General features: G+C 43.7%; 1 protein-coding gene across 1 annotated transcript; it reads right to left on the bottom strand.

The window, feature by feature from the left end:
- Window positions 1–9,392: 9,392 nt before the first annotated feature.
- On the bottom strand, window positions 9,393–14,789 carry Il19 (interleukin 19). Its single transcript, XM_050147879.1, has 5 exons — window positions 14,632–14,789; window positions 14,436–14,501; window positions 11,459–11,611; window positions 10,312–10,383; window positions 9,393–9,549 (listed from the first exon to the last, which is right to left on the bottom strand). The coding sequence occupies exons 1-5, from the start codon at window positions 14,773–14,775 to the stop codon at window positions 9,454–9,456; spliced, it is 531 nt and encodes a 176-aa protein (XP_050003836.1). The 5' UTR covers window positions 14,776–14,789; the 3' UTR covers window positions 9,393–9,453.
- Window positions 14,790–16,334: the final 1,545 nt, after the last annotated feature.

Genomic DNA, 16,334 nt, shown 5'->3' with positions numbered 1-16,334 from the left:
AAACAGCCAAGCTGATAGTTTCTCTTGCTTTATAAAAACTTTTTAATTTACACAAATCCATTTGCGGATTCTTGAGGCTGATTTCTGCTTCGGTTAATTTTTTAGCAGACTTTCTTTCTAAGAACTTCACAACATGCAGAGTCCTTCACGAATCTGCACATTCTTTCCACAGGGGCCACACTAATTATCTTTGTGTTGTTCCACTTATAGAATATTATACATGGTGCCCGAGTAAGCACATTAGCAGATATTTCTCAAACAACAACTCTACAAAACAACAAAACAAAAAAATCACAACTCCGCTGAGTGTACAGGTAACAAAACAAACCACAAATCAGAATGCATTAATCAAGTCTGAGAGGTAAGATGTGAGGTCAGTGGACACAACACGGAGAGTGCAGATAAAATGTTAGCTGAGAGGAGAGGAGAGCTTTCTCCTCCTCCTCCTCCTCCTCCTCCTCCTTCTCCTCCTCCTTCTCTTCCTCCTCCTCCTCCTCCTCTTCCTTCTCCTCCTTCTCCTCCTCCTCCTCTTCCTTCTCCTCCTTCTCCTCCTCCTGCTCCTCCTCTTCCTTCTCTTCCTTCTCCTGCTCCCTTCACTCTCTTCCTCTGCTACCACTTCTACCACCACCGAAAGCAACAGCATTTCTTTCCTGCAGATCCAGGTAATCAATCAGTAAACCTCCTCCTCTTCCAGGCTTCTCCTCGTTGCTGTACAAACCCCAGGATTGAGGGTCCTGGGTGTGGAGTTTGAATTACGTTTCTACGATTCATGGTGCTGATCTTGGTTGTCATCCTGACTCCACCTGGAATCAACTAAAACCCAAGCACCTGGGCATGTGTCTAAGTGATTTCCCTTACTGGATCATTTAAGGTGAGAAGACCAACCCTGACTTTTGGCCATACATTCTGGTGGCAGCCTATATAAAGCACATGGAAAAAAGAAACTTGCTTTTGCCTGCTGGCAAGCTCATCCACCATGTGACTGAGGCATCCCTTCCCTGGCATTAAATACCTGCTTCTTCCATATCCAACATAGACTGAAGATTGGCAGTTGGCTAGGAATTCCCAGGACTTTAGCATCTGATTGGAATTGCTGAGACATCTAGTCTCATAGACTGAACAACTGCCTTGGCCTTTTGGTCAGGAGATGGCCATTTTTGGACTACTGAGATCACAGCCTTTAAGCCACCCTAATGTGTGTGTTGTATATGTGCGTACACGCATGCATGCACATGCACGCACATGAGTATGTATTCATTCTGTTAGATCTATTCCTTTAGCAAACCCTGACTAAGATAACTGTAGATGTTGAGCCCTAATAAACTTCTTTATTTGCTCCCAATAGTCTGTACCTAACAGGACAGTCCTGAGGAGTTCAGGAGAGAGCTTAAGTTCTCACTCAGTGTTGGCCAGGAGGGCTTCAGCACATGTCTATTGCTCTTAACGTTACTGTTCATTCTGGAACCATATTCTTGGGATAGAAGAGTGGCTTTGCTATGTATGAGCTGTGTGACATAGGATAAGTAGCTTTAACCTGCAGTGACATTTTATTTGTATTTTATAAATAAAGCTTGCCTGAAGATCAGAGAGTAAAACAATCACATTGGTGGTCAGCCTTACAGACCAGGCAGTGGTGACACACCCCTTTAATCCCAGTAGCCACACTAGTTAGTCATAGAGGCCCGGCAATAGTGGTGAACATCTTTAATCTCAGCACTAGAGAGGAATATAAATTGGGAGGAGACATGTCTAAGCCTCATTCTGAGGATTCATGGAGGCAGGATCGTCATTTCAGTCTGAGGTGGAGGTAAGAGCCCGTAGCTAACTGATTGCTTTTCTGATCTTCAAGCTGAACCACAATATCTGTCTCTGGGTTTTAATTATTCATGCTACATTTAACACTCAACGTTTGGGATATGAATTCACCAGCACAGGCCAAAAGCTGCACATGGGGCTCTAGTCTCACCTGGTTAGGCTTTGTTTTTGGTTTTGTTGTTTTATTTTTGTTGTTGTTGTTTCCTGAGCAAGTGTGGGATTTTTCTGGTGTAGCCGTCAGATAGTTCCCCAACACATGTGCTTTTTCCAAACAATCCCCTGTGCATTTTTTGAGACAGCTCTCTCTCTCTCTCTCTCTCTCTCTCTCTCTCTCTCTCCACTGTGGGTTGCAGACTCTCCCTGAATCCCCCTTCTTGAGCTGCTGCCAAACTAAGTGGCTACCTTGAAATCCAGTAGGGCTTTTACTATTCTATGCAGCAGCAATAAGTCTCACATCTTCATCAACATAGTTGGTAGATTTGATGAGAAAACTGGGAATTCTTAAAGGAAGGAACTTTCTAAAAGAGAGAGTTTTTTTTTCAACATTAAAAATGAGAAAAATCATTATAATAGAGGGATTTGGATCTCTGTATGATAATATACTAGACAATTTAAAATAGATTGATTAAATGAGAGGATATCTAATTTAAATTGAATTTATGTAATGTCAATTATAAACATCAGCATTATCATCTTTGTCTTATCACAAAAAGAGTTGGTTAATCTGAGTTCTATGTACGGTCCTTAGAAAAACATAATTAAAAAAAGATCACAGGGAAATTCAAATCCAGACAGAAGAATTTAATGGAGAGCCAATTCAGCATTGCATAATAACAACAGAGAAGTATAGCCTAAGGTTTTCAGACAACCAATCCAGTAGCTTTACAGGAATTTACAAAAGGCACAGGTTCTGGTACAGTTAACTGAACTCCTGTGCCAATGTTAGATTTAAGGAAATTTAAGGAAGCAATAGTCTCATATGGCATGTGTTCACCTTTTGTAAGTAAATGTTAAACTCGTGATCAGTTTGTAATAGAACTATCCCTAATGACAAGATAGATTTGGGTAAATGTATTATAGAGTCTTGCTCACAATGACAATGGAGTACCTGGTTCTGAGAAGAGGCTAAGATTATTGAACAATGGAGTAAAGCTCGAGGTAGGGAAATCTCCCAAGATCAAATTCTTGGAGAAGGGATATGTTACTATAGAACGGCAAGCTGTATATGATGACCACACCTTGGATTTGTGCCCTGGAGCAGCTTTGAATGCTTGGGACAGATTGGAGAAATAAGAAAGAAAATTGAGTCATTTCCTGAAGTTATACAGGGCCCAATGGAAGCCTTTATGGATTTCTTACAAAGATTGACTTCAGCAGTAAATAGAATGATTTAGAATCTAGACAAAGAACAATTGAATCTCTAGCTTTTGAAAATGGCAATACTCTATGCAAAAGGATAATTAAGCCTTTAAAAACAAAGTCAGCACCTTTGGAAAAATGGATTTGAGATGCAATTAATATTGAATCTCATGATCATGATGATGTATGGATAGGAGAGAAAATTTCCAGAGGTTTGAGGAAAAATCAAAATGTTGAATTTTATAATTGTGGCAAACAAGGTCACCTTAAAAGAGACTGTAGACAGGGCATTCCTAGAAACAATGTTTTTTCCAAGAATAATTCATTCAGAATGCCCCTCCCTTCTGGATTATGCAGAAGAAGTGGCAAAGGTAGGCATTGGACTAATGAATGTAGGTCAATAGGAATATTTATGGTAATCCTTTGCTACTGGTAAACTCCGTGAGGGGCCTCTCACAGGCCCCTGTTCCAAATCCAGTTCAGTGTTTCCCTGCCATCATAGAAAAACTCCTTCCCAGAGCAATAAATGCATCTAATCTTTATTGTAAGGAACCATACTGTTCTGGGTAACAGAACAGCTATGAAAGAGAAAGCAAAATTCAGGAGAAATCATAAAATAAGTATTTTGGCAAACTTCTATAAATGAACAAAGACCAAAATTAAAAATATGAGTGAACGATGCTGTCATTGAAGGACTGGTAGACACATGTGCATATGTAACAATAATTTCATCAGAATCTTGGCACTCAAATTCTCCTCTTCAGGATATAAATGTTCAGGTTTTAGGGACTGGAACTTTATCTTGGGTAAAGCAGAATGTGAAATGGGTCAAATATATAGGGTCAGAAGGACAGAAAGGAATATCAAAACCATATGTGGCTAACATAGCATTGAATTTGTGGAAATGTGATTTGTTACAGCAATAAAATACTCAGATTAACATTCCCCCAATCTTAGAAACAAACCATAAATTAATGTATGTTTCTGGGGAAATTTTTAAAAGGTTTTCTAAAGAACATTCATTGACCATTCAGGTTGTACAAGAACTGAGCACAACAGCTGCTTATATTTCAAAGGCACCAACAGCCCTACCTTTAAAAGAGTTGACTGGCAAACCTGTATGGGTTAAGCAATGGTCTTTAACAACAGAGATACTTCAGGCTTTAGACAGTTAGTACAGGAGCAACTAGATCTCAGCATGTTGAAGAAACAACCAAACCTTGAAATTCTCCTGTATTTGTTGTTTAAAAAAAAATCTAGAAAATGGAGAATGGTAGCAGATCTAAGAGCCATTAATAAGGTGATTCAGCCAATGGGTTCTCTACAGTCTGACATTCCTTTGCCTTCTCTATTACCTAAAGGGTGGCCTCTCATAGTTATTGATTTAAAAGATTGCTTCTTCATTATTCCTATATAAGAAAAAGACAGAAAAATTTGCTTTCACATTTCTTACTTATAATAATTCTCAGTCTGCTAAATGATATCAATGGAATGTTCTCCCATAGGGAATGTTAAATAGCCTCACCCTGTGCCAATATTTTGTAAATCAGCCATTGGAAATGATGCATAAGCAATTTCCTGAATCTATAGTAACCATTACATGGATGACATTTTACTATCAGTTTCAAATATAGACACTTTAGAAAGAATGTTTGAAGAAATAAAGAAAATTTTTGCCTTATTGTGGATTACAAATTGCTCCTGAAAAAAATAGAAAGAGGAGATTTTATTAATTATTTAGGCTACAAAATAGGTTTGCAAAAAATTAAACCCTAAAATATGCAAATTTGGAGAGATTGATTGCAGACTCTTAATGATTTCCAAAGATTCCTAGGAGACATTTTCCATCTATAGCACACTATTGGGATAGGTCTTGATGATCTGATTAATTTAAACAAAATCTTAGATGGTGACAAGGATTTAAACAGTTCAAGGGAATTATTAGTGGAAGCTGAAAGAGAATTGACTTTGATTGAAGGGAGATTACAGAAGGCACACGTGGATCATGTGGATCCTAATCTTAACTGCATTCTGGTCTAGTACCCTCCAAACATTCCCCTACAGAAATTTTAATGCAGAGGGAAGCTATTATCTTAGAATGGATCTTTTTTTACCACATAAGCTGACTAAAAACTTAAAAACTTATGTGGAAAAAGTCTCTGAGTTAATTTTAAGGAGAAAATTGAGACTTTGTCAATTTGCAGGAATAGAGCCATCAGAAATTAGAATACCTTTTAATAATAATGAAATTAAAAATTATGGGAAGAAAGAGAACCCTGACAAAGAGCTTGTGTAACACGAACAGGGGCCTGGCTTGTTTGTTGGGGTTTTTGTCCTGCCCAGTACCCCACAACTGTTTAGCCCCAAAGAAAATCACACTGAGATCTCTATAAGTTATAAAGCTGATTAGCCTTTTAGCTCTAGCCTCTCACTGGCTAACTCTCACATCTTGATTAACCCATTTTTCTAATCTATGTTAGCCATGAGGCTCAGTACCCTTTTTCATTGGGGCAGCTCACATCCTGCTGTTTCTGTGATCTAGGCAGGAGTGGGAGGAATCAACTTCCTCCTTCCCAGAACTGTCGAATTGTCCTGTTCTCATTACACCATTTCTACTTCCTATCTGGTTTTCCCACCTATATTTCCTGCCTGGCCAATCAGCGTTTATTTATAACATGATTGACAGATTACAGTCAATTCTCCTGCAAGCTTGTAGCAATTTGGGGGGAAGAGATTAACAACTATCCCAAAAGCAAGAGAATTTGACTTATAGAGAGAACTAACTGGATCTTTCCTCACATTGTACAGGACACACCAATAACTGGAGCACATATATTCTGTACTGATACAAATGAATCAGGAAAGGTGGGTTACAAATCAGAAAATTTAAGTAAAGTACATCAAAGCCCTTATTATTTTGTCCAAGTCAGAATTATATGCTATTCTCGTGGTACTAAAAGACTTTAAAGTACCCATCAACAAAGTTACCAATTCATACTATGTAGAAAGAGTTGTTTTGCATATTAAAACCACTGAATTTATACTAGAGGATATATATAACAATAGCTGCAGAAAGACATTGGATAGTAGAAAAAAAACTGTGGCATATCTATCCTATCTTGGTGAATCTAAATTCTTGTACCTAATCTACCTTCTATCATAACTTTTTTTCTGTGTCTGGTAAACAAGGAAAGCTATAGCTATAACTCTCTAGTCTTCAACGCCCTCAGAGACCTGAGAAGGAAATAATATTAACTGAGTAAGCAGGAAGTAGAAGCAAGTGACTTCCAAATGATGTGAGAAATGACAGAAACAGCTGGCTGCCTGGACAGTCACCCAAAGTTCCTCTGCAACATTGGGATGTCCATCTTCGGCCTTCAGGCCTAGCATATTTGACAGACTTTTCTGTGAAGCAGGATATTTTGTGTCCTGCTTGTCTCATTAGGGCAGCATAATATCAGCAGTCAAGGAAGGGGCATTTCTTGCCCAGTGTCTTGTTTTTGGCACAAAGAAAGTAAACTCCATGTGGAGTTTCTTCAATGCCCATTATCTTCTCTGAAGTATATTGGTGCTGCAAGGAGCAGACATGTCTCATTGTCATAAAAAAGAGCCTTTGTTATTAAAACATCTAAAATGTCATATTTTGTAGATCTCTGAAGTGTTTGAAGATGACCTGTCTATTTAAAATATATCTCTATTTGACCTTGAAAACATACCTAATGTGACTACAGGTTAGATTGTAATAGGTGACTAATTACTAACCTGCATTTCCTTATTAACCTAAACAGTTGGTAATAATATGAGAGGTTTCTTTACATTTTTTGAGGGCAAAGAACAACATAAGCTGTTATTTTATTCACTGTTATCTAGTACGAGAATTCTTTGAGTGTTCTGATCTCTCATGTTCATTTGCCATGTTTCCTCCTTATCCTGTACTTCATAAAATAAAAATTCACTATTTTAAAAATTATTTTTAACACTGGGCATTGATGGTGCATGCATTTAATTCCGGCACTTGGAAGGCAGAAGAAGGTGGATTTCTGTGAGTTTGAGGCCAGCCTGGTCTGCAAAATGAATTCCAGGACAGCCAGGGCTACACAGTGTTTCTTTCTCAAAACCACCCACCACCAACACACACAAAAACTACTGTTATAATGCTTTACTCTAGTGATTGGGACTGCTGGCTTCACCTTACCTCACCTGCTGGTCAACTCAGCATCCTATGACTGATGTCAATAACTGGTTTACATAAGAACACTCAGATGTTTAGAGAAATTGAGTTCCTTGATCAGAGTCCTGCAGGACTGGAACCAAATCTGCCTGACTTTGGAGGTCTCATTCTATTTACAAAAGCATAAACTATGAAGTCTTTTACAAGGACCAGTGAGGGTGGTTTGAATGAGAATGGCCCCCATAGGCTTATATATTTGAATGTTTAGTCAACAGGAAGTGTCATTGGGGCTGACTTAAAGGTTAAAGGGTTTAGTCCATTATTGTCATAGTAGGAAACATGGCGGCACGCAGGCAGACATGGTGCTGGAGAAGGAGCTGAGAGTTCTACATCCTGTCCCACAGTAGCAGGAAGAGGGAGTGGGACTGGGCCTGCCTTGAGTTTCTGAAACCTCAAAGCCCACCCATATTGACACACTTCTTCCAACAAGGCCATACCTCCTAATAGTGCCACTCTCTATGAGCGTATTCATTCAAACTATCATAGGTGCTGAGAGAGTGAGCATCATATTTCTTCAGGCATGTAGCCCTGGGTAGGTTGCCCATGCTCCAGCAGGTGGCCCTACGTCCATGAACGTATAGGCAGAGCTGACTGGACTCGGTGGCACCATAAGTGAGATGCAGTGGGAGAGGAGGAACTGGGGGTGAATTTGATGGAAACACATTGCACACATGTGTAGGAGGCACAGAAGTCCTTGTGCTCACAGATAAGACCTCTGAGGACCAGGAATGTAAAACATAAAGAGTTGTCTCTCCATGGGGAGAGCTGTATAACTTGTTCTCCACCCAGAAGGCCAGAAATGGATGTGGTTAGTAGCCTGGTGACCTTTGCACTCTCTATGTGACTGAGACCACATAGGATCCTCCCCTAGACACTTGTCATGAGCTTGTCTTTTTCAGTCAATCTATAGAGTCTTTCTTTATGGAGGATGTCACATTTTTTACAAAGAGTCTCAACATAGTCATGCCTTAAGTTTTCTTGTGCACAAAGGATTGAATTATTTATCAACAGGAATTTTTTTTTAACCAAATTGTGTTGCGCTTAACTATGCCTAAAATAAACTGCCCGGCATCAGACCCCCAAAGTTTGAACCAACACCAGCTACTCAATCATGTTGAACCAAACATGCCTCCTATGGATAACTACTCTGTTGGCCATGGTGGTGACAGAGACCCTGGCACACATACATGAAATCCTCTAAGAATAAATAAAAGCGTATTTAAAAGAGAAGAGTAAGCCTGGCTCCTACTTGTTCTAGCTTCAGTCTCAATGTGCTGTCTTTTCCTACCATGCTCCCTCCACTGTGTCAGCTCCTGTTGTGTGGTCCTCACCAGGGTCCAGTCAAACCCATTCCCTAGAACCTCTAGAATTATGAGCAATAAACTTGTTTTTATTGACAAAGCTACCCAGCCTAGACCTTTTGTTACAGCGATGAAAAATGTAGTCATATACTCATCCAGAACACGTGTCTACTCGAACTTTTTTTAAAAACCTACATGCATCTTATCCCCATCTAGAATTAAGCTTCCCCACATGTTCCCCATTTTGGGGGAGGTCTTTTTCATGTCCATAGATGAATGAGTCAGAAGACAATTCATCCTCATAGGTAAAGCCCAGTTTATTCATAAATGACAGTCAGTACAATATGCACTATAGCTCACCACGAGGTGCACAGCACAGGCCTGGGAGAAGCCACTTCACAATAAATTAGAGGAGCTGTGCCAGCGTCCGGGATGGCTCAACAGCCACATGCTGCCATAAATACCATAGCTGCCCACCCGACTGTTTCAGGTGGAATCAGAGAGCTGAGACCTCAGCAGCAGCTGAGAGCAACTCGAACCCCAACTTTTCCAGGGAGGATCCAGCCCAGAAGAGAGGATCCCTTCCACATCAGCAATCTCCAAGAAGAGACCCCCATTTTGGATAATTATGGGAGCTTTCCACATCTGTTTCTCTTCAAAGTTAGCTGCTGACCATTGGGGGGGGCGGGAGAGAGAGAGAGAGCTCACAGTGGGTTGTGTATCTCTAATCAGACAAGGCACTTAGTGTCAAGCTGCAGAAGTCTCTTGATGGTTCTTGCCAATCCAAGCTAAGAAGATGTCTAGCTCTCCTAGAGACTTTAGGGCAGCAGACGAGACCTCCAGCTGAAATCAAAGTAAAATAAAATAAGATTTAAAAAACGGCATCATGTGTATAATTCACATAATCCATTTGTGCCTTCATTCCCCCGATTTATCCAAATCAGTTTTCACTTGGAGCCTTGAGGCGGAGAGTCATGTGACAACTCCTTAGTGGTCTTGGAACAGTGTCTGGCTCACAGTACAAACCACTTGAATCTTCACTCTCCCTCCAGCATCGCTTCATAAGGCCTGTCCCCCCAAAAGCCGAGCCCCAAGACAGTCCTAACCTCTTCTCCCTTCAATGCACTGGCATCATTTGAGAGTGTTGAGAATGAGGAACTTCGGTCAAACCCCAGAACTATTGTACCTCAATCAAATCTGTAGATGCCATACCCTAGTAACGGCTCCTGCATCAACACCTCTTGAGAAGTAAGTGCAGCAATAGGCAGGATGCCAAGGGCCAGGTCCTAACCACAAGAACATTGTATGTGTTATGTTTCGTGGGTAACAGTTTCAGATTTACTGGGGACCGTTGCTCTCCCTGTATGATATCTTAAGCAAGCCAGGCCAGATGTGCAGGTATAAGAACACAGAAGAGGAAGGGTGGAGGAGAGGACCCGGGAATTGCCCAGTGACCTACAACATTTTTGCAGGCATCAGCTCAGATGGGCCTTCCATGAAGACTGGAGGGAAGAGTAAATGATTTGGCTTGGAGAGAATGCTGAAACCTTGTACTCTCTCCAGCATCTCATTTTCTGTCCTCCCTGGGCTCTCCTCAGCCCTCACCTGATTGTAGTTGTCTTGGATGATTCTGGTTGCATTGGTGGCTTCCTGACTGCAGCCACACTGACTATGAACCTGCGGGACAGAAGGCAGCACTCATTAGAAGACTGTTACAAGCCCTCCTCCCTACACGCCCCTCCTCCCTAGATGCTCCTCCTCGCTGCACACCCCTCCTCCTCGCACAGCCCTCCTCCCTGCATAGCAACTCCTCCCTACATGCCCCTCCTCCCTAGATGTTCCTCCTCCCTACGAGCCCCTCCCCCTACACGCCCCTCCTCCCTACACGCCCCTCCTCCCTAGATGTTCCTCCTCCCTACGTGCCCCTCCCCCTACACGCTCCTCCTCCCTAGGCAAGTGAAAAGCTTAGAAGATGTGGAGAAAGTCTGCATTTGACCCTGGCTTCTGCTCCTCAGAAGAGCAAGCACCAGGTCTACCTTGTCACAGTGCTGAGTGCAACACCCTACAGGGTTAACTACTTGAGTAACTATATCCATGTGATTGCCCAGCTGTAAGCTTTAAAGCAGGACAGGAACCGCTACCCTTTCTAACAGTTAATGGAATCTGATACAGGGAGGGAAGCCATCGCCTGCCACAGAGGAGCCACGCCACACAGGAACCCATCAACAGCCATTATGATGGAGCCTACAGTTTCTCTTGGCCTGAGTTTTGGTTGGTGATTTTTACTTCTGTCTCTGTTTGATTTTAACAAGTGACAGTGAACTTACAGGTGACCGTTGGACATAGGCCTTACTGTACAACTTCCCCAAAATGTCTTAGTATGGAAATTTCAAAGGATCAGAAACAGAACGTCCAGAGGTGTGCTTATGGTCAGAATGAAACCCTTGGCACGTGCCTCTTAGAGGCCACTCCACACTTAGGAGACACCCTGGCATCAACTGGCCACTCCACGAGGTGACATATCTGACAAGGTGTCAGTAGGCAAAACCATTGCAAAGTCTTGAAGGACACAGAAGTGAATAACAGGGCAAGAAATACCCAACAGCACCAGTCCTGGGCTCATTCTGGACAGAATGAAAGCAGCTGCTTGGGATTCGGGCGCACTGACTCTCGGGCGCTTTGACTCGCGGGCGCACTGACCCTCGGGTGCACTGACTCGCAGGCGCACTGATTCTGGGACGCACGGACTCACACATTGCTCCAGTGTTCTCTGCATTTGGAGGAACAAGTTGGCAATCTTGCTGATTTTCCTCATGACCTCGTGGCTTGTCTCCTGATGGTGCTTGAACACCCTGTCTCTGTAGAAGGTCAGGAGGTACCTGGTCACGCAGCACACATCTACAGGCTACAGACACAAATTAGAGCATGCCCTGAGGCCCTCTGCTCTCAACACTTTGGAGAAAAAGTACAAGAAGTTACAGAACTGAACATTCTTTTCTAGAATTCAGGGTTTTCTTCCATGCTTCCCACAGTCAAGCCACCTATAGCCAGGAGATGTATTCACAAAGAATAGGGCTTGGAATACCATCACAGACAAGGATTCTCAGCACAACCTCTCCGGAACAATGTAAGTTATTAGCTCCCTCCAAGAACCAGGTGTCTCCTTTATGAGAGGGGTCGCATCCCACAAGCCAAGGCTGTTTGCTCTGTAATCTCCCAGCTCACAACATCCTCTGCTCCTGGACATCAGGGATCTTACCAGGCTTGACCAATATATTCATCCTGACCACTAAGCCCTGAACCCCACACACTACTGGACTCTCTCGCAATTTGTCCCCTTAAACTGGGCCAGGGCGAGGAGCTGAAATTTGTGAGACTGGCGACCTGCAGCCACATCTGGGGAGCTCAGTGGACTGCAATGGAAAGCAGATGCCTCAAAGGCAATGCACAGCCCTGAGAGGCAGTGGACAGCTGCCTTCTAGCGGTTGGCGCTCTGCGGGCTTGAGGAAATGCGGCAGAAGGTTCACGCCCCGCCTCTAGCCCCAGGGCAGCTTTTCCTAGACAGTGGCAGACTAATTGGAATCAGGATCTTCTGTTCCCCTGCCGAACTGGATCTCTTAGCCAGACAAATAGGTTACACACCGCTGTGTTATTAAGACTGTGACATTTAGGGCGGGCGACGTAGCTGGCGCAGCGGCCGGGACCGGCGGGTACTGACACAGTGGCAGACAACGCAGGCGACAGGGACCAGGGCAACACCAAGAGCAGATCGCCCCAGGANGAGAGAGAGAGAGGGAGAGAGAGAAAGGGAGGGAGAAGAGGAAAGGAAGAAGGAGAGGGGGGGGTGGGAGGGAGGGCCGAAGGGAGGGAGGGAGGGAGAAAGGTTGGTTCAGCAGTTGATGAACTTTTGACTAAGTCTGAGAACCTGAGTTCCACCTTCAAACCCCATGTGAAGAAAGGAAAGAATTAACGCCCAAACACACACACACTCACTAAATAATTTTAAAAGAGAAAAGAAATGGAATGAATGAGGGAGAGAAGAGAGAGTAGAAAGGGCAGGTATAGATAATAAAGACCTAATTCACTAGCTCCCTTCTTTACTCCACATCAGCTATTTCTCAAGCTCAGGAGGAGAATGAATCTGGAAACAGAGGCATAAACTGGAAGGGGGTGTCCTATTCCTGGCTTTGCCATTAATTCATCATTCCTTTTGAAGTCAATTCCTCATAGATGCATATTTTTAGTTTGTCATCTAAGAACTCAGGAACGACTAAAATGTATATCATTTTTAGAATGAATGCAGAGATCAAAACATTTTGTTTTTGTTGTTGTTCAATTTGCTTTGCTTTTTGAGACAGGGTCTTGATAACCATGAACTGGAAAATAGCAGGGAAAAAACGTCTAATGTATAATTAAGATTCTCCAAGGCTAACTGACTAAATAGAACCTCTGTGGTTGTGGGGAGTTGTAACACTGTGTGTGTATCCAGAGTCCAATTATCTCGGGCTGTCTTTGACCTCCTTGGATAGGCACGCATCTCTATGTCTGACCTAGCTACTGTGACTACCAGGAGACACTTTCTGGAATATACTAATAGACCACTCGTGTCCCTAGAGCTAAGAATGTCATCAGATAGCATCCGAGGCCTGTAGCAGTTTCTCCACAGTTTGCTGTAACCTGCCTGCCTTATGCTCCCACCAATAGGTTTTAAATGCCTTGATTATGCCTGTCTTTTGTCCTATTTCTGTACAAGCTTCATGATGCTGCACTGCTTGGAAACACTCCATTCGGCACAATCCAGATTCCAGGGTGTAGTCGCTCCTGTTTGGCTATGGCATAAACTATCTCTTATTCCTTTGAACTGAAAGTTGGGTTTGTGCATCAGTGTAGCCCTGGCTGGCCTGGAACTCACAAACTTGAACAGACTGGTATCAAACTTGTAACGATCCTCCTGCCTCTGCTTCCCAAGTGCTGGGAGCATAAGCATGCCCTCCTCCCTCCCCCCCCCCCCCACACCTGGCTAAGAGATCACTCTAAATGCACCTCACAGGCTCATTTTGTAAAGCAAAGACTCAGCAGCAAACTACCAGCTGGGAACATCCTTTCTGGACAGGGAGCTGGAAGCCCTACTGGCCTTCCCATCCGGCTGCCAACTGTAGAGCACACTCCCAGACTCTCTAGAATAGTGATACAACTTCCATCCCAGAAGTCTCCTCGGCTGCTCTGTTGTCTCTGTCAGAAAGAAAGCCAAGGCTCTGCCTGGTTCCAAAGGTAGCCACCCCTCCCCAGCCCCCTACCCTACTCAAGCACATTCTTTGCATCCTAAACCTGCATGCTCTCTGTCCCTGTCACACAGCCCTGCCCTCAGTGGCGTCACACCCGGTTCTGTGCTGTATCTTAGACCTTGTATCTTCTTATCTACAACCTCCTCCGCTTTTAAATGACTCTGGTTTTTGTTTTTATTTGTGTGTCTTCATTTCCCCCCATGGAATCTCCCAAAACAATCTCCAAGCCACTGAATTCCTGTCCCATTGGAGTACCCGGTACTTCTGCCACCCTCTGGGAAAGTGTCACTTCTTTGGTCACGCCCATGATTTCAAAGTCCCTGGAATACTGTCATGCCCAGACTTCTCAGACGACAAAGAAGCCTGGAGCATTAATAGCACACTGGGTAGGGATTTATTTCTTTGCACTAAGTCTTTAAAAAGCAGACACAAACAAACTGGTACCTTAATGCTGTCCAGATTCTTCAGTGAGGACAGGATGGTGATATTTTTGAAGGTGTCTTTAGTTTGCTGTAACAAACAGGACAGGCATCAATGAGAAGTCTCCACTCAGGATACCACACAAGTAACAGGAAGGCACATGCCTTTCAGGCTAAGACGTGAGGTAAGGCAGACCCCATTCCTTCAGACCCGTGCTCACCAGGGCTCTTCTGATGTCCCAGAAACTCTGTTCTATACGGTGCACATCCACGGAACTCAGACATCTCCTGAGGCTGCGGGTGTGCGTGGAGCAGAGGATGAGCGCCATGCCCAGGAGCCAGTGGGAAATGCACGGTGTCTTCATGTCCTATAGCAAGAACTAAAGTCCTCCGTCTGCCTAGACTGCAGAGCAGAGACAATCAAAACCGCGCATGCTCTTCCTGGGGGACCTCATGGCAGAGGCCTTGGCATTGGGGAGCCTCAAAGGCTCACAGCTCCTCTTGTGGTTTTACTTGAAGTAATTGACTCTGATCCCCCATCCTACGCCCAACAGTCCCTCAATGCAGCATGTATCATGCTGTGCTCTGACTCTGCCCTTCATCAACCGGGGTGAAAAGTCTTGTTCTAATAAACTCAATAAGGGGAATAGATTGAGCAACAGATCTAAAAAACCATAAAAACCTATTGTCTTTTTGGTGTTTGCCCCCAAAGGAAGTAACCCCGTAGTGCTTATCTGCCTAAAATCGCATTTGGAGCTACGTGTGCACAGAGACATGTCACACATCACTGTGCAGCCTAATCTGTCTCCGGCACCCTCCACAAAGCTGCCAAAGCAACACAAAGAGATAAACCTTACAACAGCATGCAATATGCCCCCTGCCCTCTGCCCTCTGCCCTCTGCCCTCTGCCCTCTACACAGTGTGAGCCTTACCACTGAGGCCCTCATTTCCCTCTGTAAGTGCAGAGGCCAGTGAGGAGAGGAGGGCCCCAATCACAGCGAGGCAGCTGGGGAGCCACAGTGCACCTGCTTCTAGGCTCTCACTATGGTGCTACAGGGCCGTAATTGTGAACTGTCTCAATGAAAGGGAGCCACACTGCTCCACTCCCCACCACCACAGACCACATCATCCTGGGAATCCTGAGCCCCTTGCCTAAAAAGCCAAGAAAGAGCAAGCCAAGGCTTTTCTTAAGGTAAATCCTTCCTGGGACACCTGCAGGTAGATACTGAAACCTCCCAAACGACAGACAGTTCTCTCTACAGGGTAGATACTGAGACCCCCGAATAACAGACAGTTCTCCCTACAGGGTAGATACTGAGACCCCCGAATAACAGACAGTTCTCCCTACAGAGTAGATACTGAGACCCCAGACATCTTGGTCAATTCAGGTAACAGCAGCAGCAACCCTTGTCCTACACAGTAAGCATGTTGGGCTGGGCACTGTATGAAACATTTGGCATACTTGCCATGTCTCGTGTGACACCCACCCCTCCTAAGGTTTGTTTCTATCCACATTTTACCAAGGAGGGAACTAAGAATTAGGACAATGAAATAGGACACCAGAGATGGCTGGGCAGCTGACCCCTGTCTGCACTCACTCCTTAGAGCTAAGCCTTCCTCTTACAAACCAGTTTCTCTCTGGCGTGCATATTATTCATCTCCGCTGGAGATCACAGCTTCACACCAGACAAAAACCCAATTCTGATTAGCTCCCACTGAACCCGGAATGTGCTTTGTATTTAAGAAGACAGTAATTATGCAAAAGGTTAAGTTCCTAGAATGAGAAGGCTGTGGTAAAGATATTCGATTCCTTCGTACTCTGTTTTCTATCCTTTCCTCATTTTCTTTTGTTAAAAAGAAGGTACCAGAAAATTCACTCAACTCACTCTCTCTCTCTCTCTCTCTCTCTCTCTCTCTCTCTCTC

This window comes from Alexandromys fortis, unplaced genomic scaffold (genome assembly GCF_014885135.2).
Source record: "Alexandromys fortis isolate MF-2015 unplaced genomic scaffold, M_Fortis_MF-2015_v1.1 scaffold_58, whole genome shotgun sequence".
Lineage (NCBI taxonomy): Eukaryota > Metazoa > Chordata > Mammalia > Rodentia > Cricetidae > Alexandromys > Alexandromys fortis.
Note: the sequence above shows the minus strand (reverse complement) of the source record. Positions and strands in the feature narration are given on the sequence as shown.